This window comes from Microtus pennsylvanicus, chromosome 15, assembly GCF_037038515.1.
Source record: "Microtus pennsylvanicus isolate mMicPen1 chromosome 15, mMicPen1.hap1, whole genome shotgun sequence".
Lineage (NCBI taxonomy): Eukaryota > Metazoa > Chordata > Mammalia > Rodentia > Cricetidae > Microtus > Microtus pennsylvanicus.
Genome location: NC_134593.1, coordinates 33,801,032 through 33,817,343, shown reverse-complemented (window position 1 = coordinate 33,817,343; position 16,312 = coordinate 33,801,032). Strand labels below are relative to the sequence as shown.

At 47.5% G+C, this 16,312-nt stretch overlaps 1 protein-coding gene across 4 annotated transcripts in view; it reads left to right on the top strand.

Moving 5' to 3' along the window:
* The first annotated feature begins 1,186 nt into the window (after positions 1-1,186).
* The window catches only part of Lrch1 (leucine rich repeats and calponin homology domain containing 1), a 184,990-nt gene continuing 169,864 nt past the window's right edge, over positions 1,187-16,312 (top strand). For all 4 annotated transcript variants that reach the window (XM_075948993.1, XM_075948992.1, XM_075948996.1 and 1 more), the window contains exon 1: positions 1,187-1,681. In XM_075948993.1, coding sequence (XP_075805108.1) covers positions 1,420-1,681 — 262 coding nt within the window. In that variant the 5' untranslated portion in view covers positions 1,187-1,419. The remainder of the gene's footprint in view (positions 1,682-16,312) is intronic.

Genomic DNA, 16,312 nt, shown 5'->3' with positions numbered 1-16,312 from the left:
GCCTGTTTCTTCCGGCAAAAAGTATGATTTGCTCTCAGCCTGGAATCTCAGGAATTAAGGGTAGTCCTTTCGTGAAGTCCGTGCAAGTGACATAGATCACGTCATACTTTTAGTGCTGAGTCGATGACGTCACTAGTTCCACTAGTCTGCTGCCTAGACTATCACAGGTCGCATTACTGTATGTATGATAAAGTTGTATCACGTCCGCAAGTCGCCCCAGCCTCATTTCCCCAAGCCAAGTCACCCACAGAGACTGCCAAGCCTTTGGTGCAGTCCCAGGAAATTGGCTCTCAAGGTGTGGGAAGGGAATGGGGCATTATTAGTCCTTCAGCTGGGTGGCCTTTAGGTGACACAGGTCCTCTGGCCCTTCCACGTGGGGCAAACCCTGGCTCGGTGTCCACTGTAGGTCACCCATGGCAGAACATTTGCTAGCAGACACGTCAGTTCCTGTGTCCCATATGGACAAGGAGAAGGTGCACATTGAAAAATCTCATAGCATCTAGGCTTGGGTTTAAGATGTGACCTTTTGGCGTATTAGGTCTTTGGCTTTCTAACTCTTGGGGTACCACTATCTTATTTGGGGCTCAGTGTTCTCCCTCATATGACAAAACAATGTATTTTATCATAAAACTCATCCTTTCTCAAAGTCCTTCCTTTAGATTTGTCTATTGGCATTTAAGTCTGGTCCCTGTGGTCTGCAGTAAAGGTTCAAAACTTAGTGACTGTGGGCTGCGAGTTCAAGTTTCCTCCCACTTTTGTAGGGGTGATTGCGGCTCGTTTCTTAACTTCCTCTGTCAATTGAAGGAAGCAATTTTTCCATTCACAGACTTCCTGGATTCAGAGAATTTGTGTGGTAAGTACCTAAATGCCAGGGGGCGTCAGTGAGGGTAAACCCACAGTGTAAAAACTGCCCTGTGGGGGGAACTCTGGGTCAATCATCCTGAACTACTCTTCCTCCCTGACACCTTATATTTCAGATCGCTTCTCTCCTCTCGCCCCGGTTTTCCCAAATGGCTTAAAAAAACAAAAACAAAAATAATAATAATAAAAAAAAACTCTGAGTCGCACACGTAAACCCGAAGGGGCCGGAGTGAAAGTCCCCAGGAACGCGCATCCAGTTCCAGCCAGCGTCGGGGGAGGAGCGCGCAGAAGCTGCGGAGGAGGGGCGGCGGGCGGGGGCGCGGGCAAGGGCGCGGGCGCGAGCTCGAGCAGACACATGCGCGCGCGCCGCCGCCGCCGCGCCGCAGCCCTCGGCTTCTCCGGCTGGAAACCTTTGCAATTGAGCCGCTGCTTCTAGGTCTGCGCCGCCCGTCGCCCCTCCCGCCATCCCGGGGCTTGCGAGAGAGCGCAAAGGGGACTCAGGGCTGAGGGGAAAACCTGTGACCCCCGCGCAAGAGCGGGGCGGGGGACCGGGAGAAGATGGCGACGCCGGGAAGCGAACCCCAAGCTTTCACGCCCGCCCTCTCGGTAACCGCCCTGCACCCGCACCTCCACCAGCACCACCAGCACCACGGAGGCACTGGAGGAGGCGCGGGCTTCAACCTGCCCTTGAACCGTGGACTGGAGCGCGCGCTGGAAGAGGCGGCCAATTCTGGGGGCTTGAACCTGAGCGCAAGGAAGCTGAAGGAGTTTCCCCGGACGGCAGCCCCGGGGCACGACCTCTCGGATACGGTTCAGGCAGGTGAGACGGGCCGGGGCTGGCCGCGCGTGTGCGGGACTATCGCACCGTCCCGCCGGGCCCGAGTGTTGCTACTAGGCTGGCTTGGCAGGAGCGGTTCGATAACGTGTGCGATGATTGCAGCGGGCACAGTGGCCCGTCTGGCCCGTCGACCCGTGACCCTGGTGCAGGAGCTCAGGGATGCGCCTACGAGCTGTGTCTGGCGCGCGGGAAGTGGGAGATAGCAGGCGACCTCGAGCTAGTCCGGAACATGAAGCAGGTCACCGAACTCTCCATGAAGCATTCTATGTCCCGGTGGGTGGGGAAGCCCAGACAAAGGTGGCCGGCCCTCGGTCAGCCCCGTCCTTTCCGCGCGGTGTCTTGGCCCCGGCCACGGCGCCGCGCGACCGTGGATTGCTGCAGCCGGAGAGGCGGTGCCAGCCTTGCTTCTGCGCCTGTGCGAGCAGAGCCTGGTGTCTGGCTCTCCCGCCCACACATTTCGGTTCCCTCCACCGGGACTCCCCGGTTCTCACTAACCCGGCCTTTGCGGGGGCCCTGCAAGGGAAGCGTGGCGTAGTAAATGAAAAGTAATTAAAGTGAGCCTGTTCGCCAGTGTGAGCCCGGCAAGTTGTAACTCGCGCCAAAGAGCAGCCGGCTTCTTCAAGTTGTGTCATGTGTTGACATATTTCGGAGATGTCTGCTTTCCCTTTGGTAGTCGGAGTTGTGGGAGCGGATCCATAAACAGGAAGGAGGGTGATGGAAGAGGGTTGGGGCCTTGGGATCCGTGCAGATCTGACTTGGTTTCCGACCATCCGGTTCCGTTCTCTGCGGGACAGTTTGTACCCCTGCTAGCGTCTAGCGTTTCTTGGGGCAGTGGGTGCCCCATTTTTGAGCCATTGCTTAGACCTCACGACTGTCTTTGCGTCTTCCGAAGTGCATCAGGTCTCTAGGGTTTTGAATTCTTGACTCTCCTATCAGGATCTTTCAGCTTCCTCTTATAAAGGAAGACTAGGGGGCGGGGCCGGGGGGCCCGGGAGGCCAGCTGCGCCTTTCGGAGGCTAGGTTTCTTGTTAGTGCCATAAACATTTATCAGAAGGCCTACTGAAGATTTAGATGGAGTTCTGAGTTCATTAGAGGCCAGAAGCACTCCTCTGGGGTCATTAAACGGTGATATTTGGACTTCAGGATTGTCAGGAATGGGCAAGCAGAGGGGAAATTCCAGAACTTAGTTCTCAACAGCTGGAGAGACTCTTGATAGGACCTCATAGTTACAGCTTCTCAAGTAGAAGTTATTCTTAAAAGTTGCCTGAATCATTAGCCTTAAAAAAAATGGTTGTGTACTGCAGAAAGTGGAGCCAGCAGGACCAGTATCAACACATGTTTGTGCAGCTCCGTTGCAGGCTGAGAGTTGTTTCAACGCTTTAGTATTGCTGATGCTTACTCCTGAAGTGGGGGTAAAGTTGCCATATATGCTGTGCTTGCATTTCTTTGATAAAACCAGTGCAAAAGTCGGAGGGGGGGTAAGGTGGGGGATACATCTTTCAGTTACAGTCTGTATGAGTGGTCAGTGCTTGTAAAAGGTCCTCTCTGGTTTCTTCTGGTTCTGTACGGCCTGGGGTTTGCAGGTGTTTAATTAGGAGCTTCACATATATTTAATACCCCATCAGAGTCCTAACTAGTTAAAATTAAGAGGCTTCATGTTAATTCCGCAGCCTAAAACACTATTATCTCGGGGGCAGAAGAGGCAGAAAGGGTGGCAGCTAAGTTTGCAGGCACTTGAGGCAATATAACGAAGAAAAAAAATAGTAGTGAAGAGTCAGTTGTAAAATGCAATACTCACACGTGTTAAGGATTGTTTTCTTTGACTCAGGTCAAATGCTGAGTGTAAACACACATATTCTCTGTTCTCTAGAAATGCTTAGATTAGACCTGGGGACTCCACCCTGTGATCCCAGGATCTGGAGGTCAGTCTGGACTTAACAGTGAATTCCAGGCCTGCCTAGGTTACAGGGTGAAGCCCTTGACTCATTCCTCATGCCTCCACACCCCCACACCCCCCAAAGAATATATTTAATTGAGCATTATTCGTGTGAGAGCAGCAAAGCAAAATAAAGGCATTCGTGGGTGGTGCTGACATTTCCTACACGGAAGGGGTTCAGCGAGTTGATGAACGTTTGGCAATAACAGATTCCATGCAGCTAGTGGTTTCTCCTGGGCTCCAGCTGACTATCTAAGGATGGCATATGAGGATCTCTAAAACCTTTTCATAAATTTTCCTCGGTAGTGGGAAGTAGAGAAAGCTGCCCTCTCCCTGTTAAGTTAATGTATTGTCCTGTAAAATGTAGCTTTTCCAGCAGTCGCCTCCGCAGGCAGGACTGCATGCTTGGGCAATACAACTCTGAGTAGAGAGATGCAGACTCGGAGACTAGAGACCCTGAACTGCACAGCAGAAGTCTAGGCCCTTGTCACCTGAATGCACGCACTTCGCTAACACGAACAAAACAAAACGAAGACAAAAACCCTCTTGCTCTCACTTTGAGGCTGCTTATTTACTTGACTTTCACTCAAAATGAGGTTTGTTGTGCGATGGCAGGAAGTCTTTCAGTAGGTTTGGCAAGAAGGGGGATGGGGGACAGTAGCACAGGTGTTCCTGTCCTGCCCAGATTAGAACTGGCGTGGGCATGGTACCTATGTGGTTAACTGTGAAATACTTGGTATCAGAAGCACATGGAGTCTCATTTCGAGGTGGAGAAATTGACCTGGAGAGAAACCAGGCAACATTGCTCAGGTTCCTACCCCTTCTCAGACATGGACCAGTGATTTGAATCCAGATGGCTCCTCGCTAGAGTTTGTGTTCTGAGGGCTCCTGTTAGGCAGAGGTTCATAGTGAATAGGGCTAGAGTTTGCTAGGCTCCTTGGAGGTTCACTCCATAAATGTTCATCTCTTCTCTCATTCCTATGAAGCTTCCACTCTGGTTTAAGGAAGGGATTGGGAGATAAAGAAAACAAAACCAAAAAATGGTTTATGTTGCAAGATGAGTAAGAGGGGTTTTTGGATGCGTGCGGTGTCTTTGTTTTCTAAACACACAGGCTGATTCGCACGGGCTGGAGGTTGCTCATGACAAGAGCACATAATGACCGGTCACAAGTATAAACGGAAGCACAGAATTGGACCTCATAAGAAGCCCATGTCAGCGAAGCACCCCCGTTCCTCTAGCGTTGGTTCATCACATAACATCAGTTCAGATGGAGATTTCCAAAAGTTTGCACTTATGACTGACATAAAGTAGATTGAAAAGAAAAGAAATTTAAAAGTGACTGGCTGCCTGAGCCTCTAGGAAGTAAAAAGAAAACCCTTCCTCACACAAGACTTTGGAAACACTCCTTGAAAACTGGTATTGTTTAGCCAGGCCTGGGTGGCACGTGCCTGTAATCCTAGCACTTGAGGGGTGGAGGAAGATTAGGAGTTTAGGGTCATCCATTGACCCTACATAAGACCATACCTTGAAAGAATAAAAAGGTTGGTATATTGTGACTGAGTGGCAGAGTTCATCATTGTCGGTGTTTCACTTACCAAGATCAAATGAGAGATGAAGAGCTGGTCTGTCTAGCCACGTAAATACTCACAAAGGCTGGGGCTGATGGAACTGGCCTGCCACCCCAGCTCCTCAGGACCGAACCAGGTGGATCACAGTTTCAGCGGATCCAGTTTGCCTGGGCTACAAGGTGGGTTCAAGGCCAGCGCCGGGAACTTGTCTCAAAACTGAAAGTTCAAAGGGCTTGGGCTTTCACTGGGTGGAAGAGTCCTGTGGGCACGTGTGAGTCTATAGGCTGAATGGTTCAGGACCTGGAACGTTCTAGGCAAGTGCTCTGGCATTGTGCTACTCCCAACCCCTGCATCTCCCCCCTCCCCCAGTGTGTAATTTTGTGTTTGAGTGGGGAGTGGAGTTGCGAAGTGTAAGGTGTGAAAAGCGAGGTAGGAGTTGCAGGAAACCACACAGGCGAAGTGAGTGTCCAGATAGCACCAGGCACCATGTGCAGCCTTCAGAGATTAGGGAAGGGTTCGGCAGCAGAGGTAGGATGCCCTTCAGGGTGTGCAGGATGGATGTGGGTGGACGTGCCTGCCCATGAACATCCTGTGGTTGGAAAGAGGAATCTAGAATGGGGAGGGAGAACCTGTCATTAACGGAAGAGAGGGTGTTGAGGCCTGTCCCCTGGTCATCTCCTCTCACCCCACTCCTGCCTGACAGTGGGAGTCAGCCCATGGAGTTTTTATGTGGTGTTGTTTGAGGACTCTGGGAAACCGCTGAGGCCTGGGTTTTGTCAGCTGGTGGGACTGTCATTCGCCCCTGTCTGACCCTAGCTCTCTTCAGTGTCTGAGGATTCAAGACCTGGGGGCAGGCTTATCTGCTACAGGCTGACTTCCTCTACCCCACACCCATCCTGTAGGCACAGAGTCCTTGGATGTGAGCATATTTTAGACATCGGAATCCCTACAGGGTTTGAAATGAAATCTGGTTTTGATATCATATCGTGCTGTGTTCCATAATTTTGGTCGTGAAGATTTTTCAGTGTTAAATATAGCGAAGCCTTTGAAATCACGTTTTCTTTTTTTTTCAAGCGTGTGCCACCAGGCCTTTCTCTTAAAACTTGTTTCTTAAGACGCGTGTGGTGGCGCACCCTTTTAATCCCAGCACTCAGGAGGCAGAGGCAGGTGGATCTCTGAGTTTGAGGCCGGCCTAGTCTACAAAGTGAGTTCTACGGCAGCCAGGACTGTTACACAGAGAAACCCTGTCTTGAAAACATCAGGAACAAAAACAAATAAACAAAAACACTTGTATTTTTTCATGAATATATCTAGTTATAGATTTTTTTCTGCTATTGAATTGATTTACTACTTATTGATGACACTTGACAATTTTTATTAATTTTTAGAGATTTTTTTACATGTATATAATATATTTAGATCATGTTCACCCCATTGCTTTCTCCTTTGCTCTGCCACTCTGGCCGAACCCCTCCTTGCAAATGAGTCCCCCTTCTCTTTCCATGACTTTGTGTGTGCGATTTCCCTGAATTTAATTAGGGTTGATTGGCTGGTGGCGTAGCGACTGTTAAGTTGTCCGTGTTCTGTTCACGTTGCCCTGTGCTTATGTGGAGCGTTTGTTCGTTGTTTGTCTACCCATCCATTCAGGAACCACTGGCGGTGTCCCTTTCCTTCCTGTTCGCATTCTCTTCTGCTGCTGATTAATTCCTTCCTTGCCAGGGCACAGAGGACTTCTGCTCCTAAAGCTTTTAATGCACTGTGATTCAGTATGCACGGGGGATGTGAATCACGTCCAGATGTGCTCGTCCCCGTGGTGCGGTGCGGCCCAAGGGTCTCTACCAACACGCGTGTTAGACTGCTTTATTGAAGAGCCGGTAGCATATACATGCTTCCAAAATAGTAACATACAAGTATAGGCCAAGACACCAGTTCATCATCAAAGAATAGCCCACAGCTGTTAATCTTGGTCTTTGAACTGAGTCTGTTAGAGGTTTCGTGAGTCCTGGTAACATCTTTAAGTTTTGCTGGTTCATTATAGGCCCAGATTTGCCGCCCGTCCAACCACTGACAACTTTTTATTTCAAGCGTTGACGAAGAATATTTCTGAGTTGCTGGAGCGAGGCAGCCTTTCCTACTGTATTGGTTAGTGACTCTGCCATCAGTATTTAAAGGGTACGTAGATAGCCTGACTCTTGGAGTCAGTTCCTAGCTTTGCTGAGACTCCTCTGCTTTGCTCATCTTGGCCATTGCTTGATCAAACCGAAATCTCCCCCTTTTTAAGTGAGCTTTTCTGTGCCCCCCTCCTGTGTTCCAATACATTGCGAGTCTTATATATAAAACCCCTGGATACTGAGCAGTGTTTACTTCCTGTTCCTGTCTCTGTTGTTGACTCCCTCGCGCTTTGGTGTTAACTGCAGTGGTCAAGTTATAAAGTTACAATGTATTATGAAATTGTTAATAGCTCACTGGTCTCACACACCTGCTATCAGAGGTTGAGGCCAGCCTGGGCTCTGGAACAAGGCCCTGTCTGAAAAACAATACCAAAAACAATAGAAGTTTAAGTTTGTAGCCATAAAACCGTACTATATTCCAATGGCTGAGTTGTTTATTGGCAAGGTGGCACAGCTCTTGGGGAGCCCAGCTCCTTCCTGTCAGTTGCTCCTGTTGTGTTCCGTGAAAGCTGTTTTTTGTGTGTGTGTATGTACACACGTGTGTTCCTGCGTATTTGACTATGTGCATGCATGGTGTATGTACACACGTGTGTTCCTGCGTATCTGACTATGTGCATGCATGTGCCAGAGATGGAGGATGTTCTGTTTCTTTTGTAGCTTTCCACCTTTTGAGAAAGGTCTCTTCCCTAGTCTGAGCTCAGCTCCTGGCTGTAGGGATCTGCCTGTTTCTGACTCCCCCCCCCCCAACCTTCGCAGGGCCTAAATGGGGGTGCTGGGGATCTGAATTCAGGTCCCCAAGGTTGTATGCCATGTACTTTACTGACAGAGCCTTCGCTCCAGTTCCAAAGTTTCTATTTGTGCCGGAACTTTGCTATGATAGGTTTTTTTATTTATAATTATTAAAAGCGATGAGAACAGAATAGAACAAACAATAACAGATTTCAAGAAAGAAAAGCGAAAAAAGAAGTTGGAATTCTAAGTTAGACTTAGTTTAGGAAAACTGGTCCTGTCAGTAGAAGGGAGGGTGAGGCATGCTTGCGTTGTTTCCCTCTTCCATACACTGTAGGAAGAAATGATACATTTTACTCTGTAGTAAGAAAGTATGCATTTTAAACCATGAAGTAACTGAAAAGACCATGAGACTGTTCACCTGAGCAGAAAGTTGAGGGGAGAATTAGACTGCTCTTGCGTATTCTGGGATGGGAAAAGAAGGGAAATGCGTTTTATTTTTTATATGCCTTATGCATATAAATGTTTTTCCTGACTGTATATTTGTGTACCGTGTGTGTGCCTGGTGCCCACGGAGGTCAGAAGAGGGGGTCGGATCCCTTAGAACTGTAGATAGAGATGGTTGTGGGACACCATGTGGAAATGAATCTAAGGCTTCTGCAAGAACAAGTGATCTTGACAACCGAGCCAGGAGATGTATTTTTGATACGAATTCTGTGTGTTCACAGTTGCCTTGGTTGTATTCTCCTATACTGGCTAAATAAGGAGAGTAGAGTCCCGGGGGGGTGGGGTGGGGGATGGGGCAAAGACAAAATCAAATCAGAAGTTGTTTCCTCCCTCTCTTCCTCTTCCCCTCCCTTCCTCTCTCCCTTCCCCCTCTCTCTTTCCCTCCCCTTTCCTTCCTTTGTTTCTTCCTTCCTTTCCCTCTTAAGACAGGGTCTCCCTGTGCAGCTTGGCCAGCCTTTAATTTTCCCTACAGCCTTGAACTTGACATGTGGTCCAGACGGGCCTTTCGTTGAGGTCTCTCTGCTTCTGCTTTCCAATGTTGAAATTTCTTTTTCTTAATTATAAACAATTGCTTTGCAGTCGATATGATTTTGGCTGAGGCAGGTGACCTTGCTTGACATGAAGCCAGCAGACTGCATTTAGGTCATTTGGGAATAGGTGATGGATCGTGGCATCTTCCTTGAGGCTGGCTTTTCTCCCAGTTTTCCTTTGCTCCCTCTGCTGCATGGGCCTTAAAAAGAGCACGGGATGAGATGAACAGGACGGGAGCCTTCCAAGGACTCTAACGTTTTCTCATCACTGGTCCTTTCCTCATCCTCTGGCTTCCCACGTGACCTCGATTTTCGACCGCAGACCCCTGGGCACTGTGCATTTGCCACGTTACGTGCTCCACCGGTACTCTTCCGTACTTTTGGTGTCTATGTGGTCTGGTGTTCCGTATTTTTGGTGTTTGTGTGGTATGGCGTGCCATACAGCTTCTGTATGCCTGACCTGGTGCTGCAGTCCGGCCTAGTTCTGGTTTAACTCACTTATCTCTGTCGGCAGCAGTGACAGTTCAAAGTTACACCTTGCCTTTCTAGACTGTTTGCATGCTGCTCTTCCATGTCATCAGCACGCGTTCCCACTCTTCACTGCCCTGCGGGATTGTGCATGCCCAGTTCATATTCCATGCAGTCCCAAAGCAAGCTGTGCTCCCCACCCCCTCCGCCCCACCAGCCTCTTCTTGAGCGTTTCTGTGTGGAATCATATGTTACTCCAAGGCATATTTGTGCCATTTCCTTACGCTTTTGTACTTCATTGTCTTCTTCTTTGGGTATGGGAATCTTCCCTCACAGTGACTTTGCTCCCCTGGTTTTTGTTACCTGTGGTCAGCTGTTGTCCAGAAATATTAAATGGAGAATTCCAGAAATAAGTCATACATTTTACATTGTATGTTATTCTGAGTGGCATAATGAAATGAAGCTTCGTTCTTCTGCATCCTGGCCAGCATCTGAGTCACCTGGCTGCCGGATGTAGCTATGCTCTATATGCTATTAACCCATTACTTACGGAGTGGTCTTTTTGGTTATGTGGTCCTCTGATGTAGTATAGCAGTCTTGTGTTCTGGTACTCGTCAAGTAGTAGTGTCACTCAGCGTCAGTGAACCTTGCTTATCTCACGTTGTCCCATCGAATGGGCGCTGTGTCTTCTTAGGTTGAGTATGGTATAGCAGGTATTACTTGTGTGAGTGTGCTTGTGAGTGAATGTGAGTGCATACGTGTGTGTGTGTGTGTGTGTGTGTGTGTGTGTCTTGGGGGTAGAGACAGACATGGCCTGAAGGGATGATTTTGGGGAGATGGTTCAGTAGGCAAAGTACTTGTGAGGACTCAAGTTTGATTCCTAGCTCCTATGCTGGAAAAAGCCAGGTAGGGTGGTGGTCTGAATCCCAGCGCTGTGGGGACAAAGCCAGCTGGATCCCTAGTGCTCTATGGCTGTCCCGGCTAGCCTGCTTGATGAGTTCTGGGCCAGAGACCACGTCTTAAAAAAGGAACGGAGCAGAATAGTACCTGGGGATGTCCTCTGGCCTCTGCATGTGCAAGCACACACGCACACATGTGCCTGCACACGTATGGGTATGCATACCCCACAAGAGAGACCACATTTCTCACAGTATTTTTATTTTATTAGTTATTGTTTCTTCATATATGTTTTTGTTTTTAATTACATGTATTTGTGTGTGTGTTTATATGAGTATATGCATTTGAGGGCAGGTACCCAAGAAGGCCCGTAGAGGGCACTGCTACAAGAGATTGTGAGCCCGATGTGGGAGCTGGAAACCAAGCTCAGGTCCCCTGTGAGAGTAGCAAGGGCTCTTTACTGCCGAGCCGCCCCTCTAGCCTCTATTAGTTGCTGTTTTTTATGTCCTGCTTTGCCTAGTTTGGAAATTACACTTCAGCATAGGCGTGCGTTGACATGCATTCTGTATACAGAGTTGATTACCACTGTGTTTTCAACCACCCATCTTGGACTTGGAGCATTTCCCCTCTCAGGAAAAGGGGAAGTGCACTGTTTTCTCCAGGTTTAGGTTTCTTCCTCCTTCCCTGGCTCATGAAAGTGGCTAGACAGGGGCTTTCCTGATTTTCCTGTGTGTGCCTTACAGGTTTGCCTCCAGAATAGTGAGCTGAACTCCGGGGCTCGTCTGACTTCTCTGCCCCTGGGCTCTGCACTTTCCGCTGCTATCTCGGATCCACCATGAGTTTGCCCTCTGCTTGTGTATTGTTAGCTCGTCTGTCATTTTCCTGGTGCTAGCTTTATTGGACATCAGGTGACCTAGAAGGAATTCTGGAAGAACTGGGCAAAATTTTTATGGAACCAAAGAGCAGATAAAGAAACTGGTAAATAAAACCTGGGTGAGCTGGCACATGGCCAGTGATCACAGCACTCAGGAGAGGCTGTGCCAGGAGGCTGTTATGTTTGAGCCTAGCTTGGGCTACCCTGCACGTTTCAGGCCAGCCTAAGCTACATAATGAGACCCTTTGGCGAGCACGAAATCAAACAGCAGATGCTTGTGGAGCTTTGGAGAAGAGAGAACCCTTATTCACACAGTGTTGGTGGGAATGTAAATTAGTGTAGCCACTATGGAAATCATAGTGGAGGTGTAGTAATATGGAGCGGCGGCAGGGCTGCGTCCCCAAACACCCCAGCCGCCTGCCGGGCTCGGCTAGCTTATGCCCCGAAATAATTACACAGACACTGTATTCATTTAAACACTGCTCTGGCCCATCTCTATCTAGCCTCTTCTAGGCTAACTCTCGCACCTGGACTAGCCCATTTCTTATCATCTGTGTAGCGCCCCTAGGTGCGCTTACCGGGAAGATTCTGCCTAAGTCCATCTTGGGTCAGAGCTTCATAGCGTGCGTCTTCCCTGGAGCAGGTAGCATGGCGTCTCTCTGAAGGCGTCTGCTCTGGAGAGGAGAGCTGTGGAGTCTGACCTCACTTCCTCTTCCTCCCGGCATTCTGTTCTGTCTACTCCTCCCACCTATCTTCTAACCAATGAGAGCCAAGCAGCTTCTTTTATTTTAACCAATGACCTTCCTCCATCATTTCCCCTTTTTCGGTTTAAACAAAAAAAGGAAGGCTTTAACCTTAACATAGCAAAATTACATATAACAATACAGTTATCAAGTAAAAGTTACATCAGAAACATTTATACATATAACAAAATTGACCGTAAATCTCTATCAATAAAGCAAAATCTATACTAATGCAAATTATTCATATCCATATCATATCCCCCTTTAAATGTAAAAGAACATTTATAAACCATATTTGGGAACATGGGCGCAGTTTTTTCTCTCCAAACTGCTTCCTGCTGAATGGGGGCGTCGTTAATTAGGTCTTTCATGGTATAACCTGTGTGCTAGTTTCATCTCAGTTGGCAGTTGAGCAAAGCAATTTTCTGAAGATGTTCACAGCAACCCTTCAGGAGGACGTGGTCCATCATACCAAATCGGAATAGAAGAAATCCATAGAGTCTCATCCTCTGTGAAAACAAAAGAAGAATCTCTTTTCCAAAGTATCATATCCTTAGATCCAAATTCTGAAATCATACCCTCATGATATCCGTTCTGGTTCCACTGGGCAGCCCATATAATGAAATGTCTCTCTGTACTTAGCTCCTTCACAGTCAAAAATTTTAAAGAAAACACAATAATACAAAGAATCCAGACTCTCTGTGAATTTTTCATTTTTACGCGGCTTATTTTTATTTATATCTATAACTATCTGTACTCTGTCTCTTTAAAGACTTTACTTTTACTTTTTTCTTTTTAAACCATTAACTTTATTCTCTATATTCTTTTTCTTCTCTCTCCCAAGCCTACGTACATTCATCCAACAGTGTGACTCATTTAGTGGTCTGAATCTGTCCTATTGTGAATCTGCAATTTTTTACTATTCAGGAGCACTTTTGATTTACGCCTTTAAATCACTAGGCGCTTAAGAATCTAAGCTGTGACATTTCTAGGTTAACTTTTTGCTTTTTGAGCGCACATCTTTGACCAGGCTGTCTTTGAACTCTCAGAGATCCGCCCGTCTCTGCCTCCCAGGCATTGGGATTAAAGGTGTTTGCAACTACACCTTGAACTCACAGAGATCTGTTCGTCTCTGCCTTCTAGGCACTGGGATTAAAGGCGTGTGCTACCACACCTTGAAGTCACAGAGGTCTATCTCCCTCTGCCTCCCAAGTGTTGGGATTAAAGGTGTGTACACACAACAACTCTCTTCCTTTTTTTGTTTTTTGCTTTAAGAACTTCAACTTTCAGCTTGCATACATTTTTAACACACTTTAAACCATTCAGAAATTTTCTCTGTCTTTGAATCTCTCTTTACTGTATATCTCTCTTTTTCTGACCACAAGAGCCTTTAATTTACTAAGCAATCTCAGTAGGACTAAAGGCGTGGCTTTGCCGGCTGGATCCTTAGCTTTACAGGCTCATGGCTGAGGTACTGGCTGTAGCCATGTTTATAGCCACAACTGGCATTTCAAGGTCCCTGCCAGTCAGCGAGCTACAACAGACAACACTCAAGTCCTCTCTCCGTAGCCGGCCCTCCTGCCTCAAACAGTCAGAGTTTGTCCTGGTAGGATGGCCCAGAAAGCCGGCATTTTAAAACAACACAGGTTTGTTCCTGCTTTTGAGTCAGGAAAATTTCAAAATGGAGGACGTACCATTTTGTGCTAGCTCTGGGGCTACCAGGTAGGAGCGGCACTCAGCAGTTTAATTCTGAGACTGAGCACGCAGCACAGAAATTCTTTTCATCCAAGTTACATCCAAATCTGACACGCAGAGCACTGTGCAGTCTGAAAACACGTCTCTGTATGGCGGCAGGAATCTGCCATGCTCTTCCGCCTGCCTAAGCCTGATTCTGCCTTCTGCCCAGGAGCAGGCGGGGAGCTCTGAGTCATCGTCAAGGTCTCAGAGCACTCTCCTTCAGATCCCAAGCGGGAACACAAACATAAAGCCAGAGTTTGCACTGGCTGCACGGCCCCAGGAAGCCACGCTTTGAAATGACACAGCGTTTTTTCTGCTGCTGTTGCCGAATCAGGAAATCTCTCTACAGCACACCACCAACAAACAGCAAAAATCTGTGTTAAACTCTCTCTCCCTTATTTTTAAGCCTTCTCAGGTTTTCTGTGGACTCAGTTAGCCACACGTCTGGGCGTCATTTGTAGTAATATGGAGCGGCGGCAGGGCTGCGTCCCCAAACACCCCAGCCGCCTGCCGGGCTCGGCTAGCTTATGCCCCGAAATAATTACACAGACACTGTATTCATTTAAACACTGCTCTGGCCCATCTCTATCTAGCCTCTTCTAGGCTAACTCTCGCACCTGGACTAGCCCATTTCTTATCATCTGTGTAGCGCCCCTAGGTGTGCTTACCGGGAAGATTCTGCCTAAGTCCATCTTGGGTCAGAGCTTCATAGCGTGCGTCTTCCCTGGAGCAGGTAGCATGGCGTCTCTCTGAAGGCGTCTGCTCTGGAGAGGAGAGCTGTGGAGTCTGACCTCACTTCCTCTTCCTCCCGGCATTCTGTTCTGTCTACTCCTCCCACCTATCTTCTAACCAATGAGAGCCAAGCAGCTTCTTTTATTTTAACCAATGACCTTCCTCCATCATGGAGGTTCCTCAAGGAAACGAGAAATAGGGGGCTGGGGAGATGACTCAATGGTAGAGAGCACTTACTGCTCTTGCACAGGACCTGGGTTTGGTTCCCAACTTTCCATGGTGGCTCACAACTGTCTGTAATTACAGCTCCAGGGTATCCAGGTCCTCTTTTGACCCCTGCAGGCACATGATGCACTTATGTACACTGAGGCATAGCCACATACGTGTGCACTGTATAAGCCATGAAATGGAGCTAGCGTGGATCTAGCTGTACCTGTCTCAGATTTACACTTCAAGGAGTTCACGTCGGTGTGCGGCAGAGACATGCCCATCAGTAGATAGATTTTAAAAGGTGACAGATATACATAATGGTGTCATACTCTGCCACCAAGAACAAGATGCCATTTGCAGGAAAACGGATGGCACCGGAGCTCATGTTAAGCAAAATAAATCAGGCCCACAGTGATGAATGTTGCTTGTTCTCCTCTCGAATTCGGAATGTAGACTTTTAAAAAGAAGCACTCGAAAGTAGAGGGGACTGTTTGAGAAACGGGAGGAGCCCATGGAGAGGGGTGGGGGTTTGAAGATCAGAGCACACATGATGTTCATGCATGACGATGTGATTTTGCCCATCGTTTTGCGCAGTGAATATATTCTACTAAACGTGCAGATAGAAAATAGTCAGTTTGTGGTGTGTGTGCGTGCACGCCAGAAGTATACAATGTGTGTCTTCCATCTTGCTATTTTTTAAATGTATTAAAGTCTGATTTTGTAACTTATTGAAATCTTATCTTTTTAATTTAAAAATTTCATTTTTAGATTTTTAAATTTTATGTTTAAATTTTGAGTGTTTTGTGTCTATACAACATATTCGTGCCAGATAGAAGAGGGTGTCAGATTCCCTGGAATTGGAGATACAGCGGCTTGTGAGCTGCCTTGTTGGGACTAGGAATCAAACTTAGCTTCTCTGTAAAAAAATGAGTGTTCTTAAATGCCTTAAAACTTTGTTACAGAGAAATTGTATATATATAAAAAAATCACATTCTAGTTTATTTTTTTACCCTCACTGAATGTGGAGCTCATGGTTGTCAGCAAGCTCCCGGGATCTGCTGCCCTGGAGCCAGCCACACAGCCGCAGACCGTGGTATTTGGCAGACAGATAGAAGAAAAATAGAGGTGTAGTTTTATCCACGTCATAGACTCTGATGAAGATGAAAGAAATAATACATTTGAAAATACTTCACACAATTAAGCATTCTCATTAGTAAGTGTGAACTTGCCTATCAGGAGCCCGAGTGGTTCAAACTGGTTTTCTGTAGCTTCTAAGACTTGACCAGGTTTTATCTTTATCTCTGAAAACCTGTCTCTTCTTATCTCTGAAAACCTGTCTCTTCGGTCAGATAAATCCTGACTACTGCTTTCTTTGCCTGTGGAACGGGGCTAATCATACCTCAGAGTTGTGGCGAGGGTGGTGATTACCCAGCTCTGCGGGGCCAGATATTACTTCAGTGTGTGTTCTTTGTTTAGCGCTAGCCAGGTGTTTTGCTTTGAGCATGGGCGG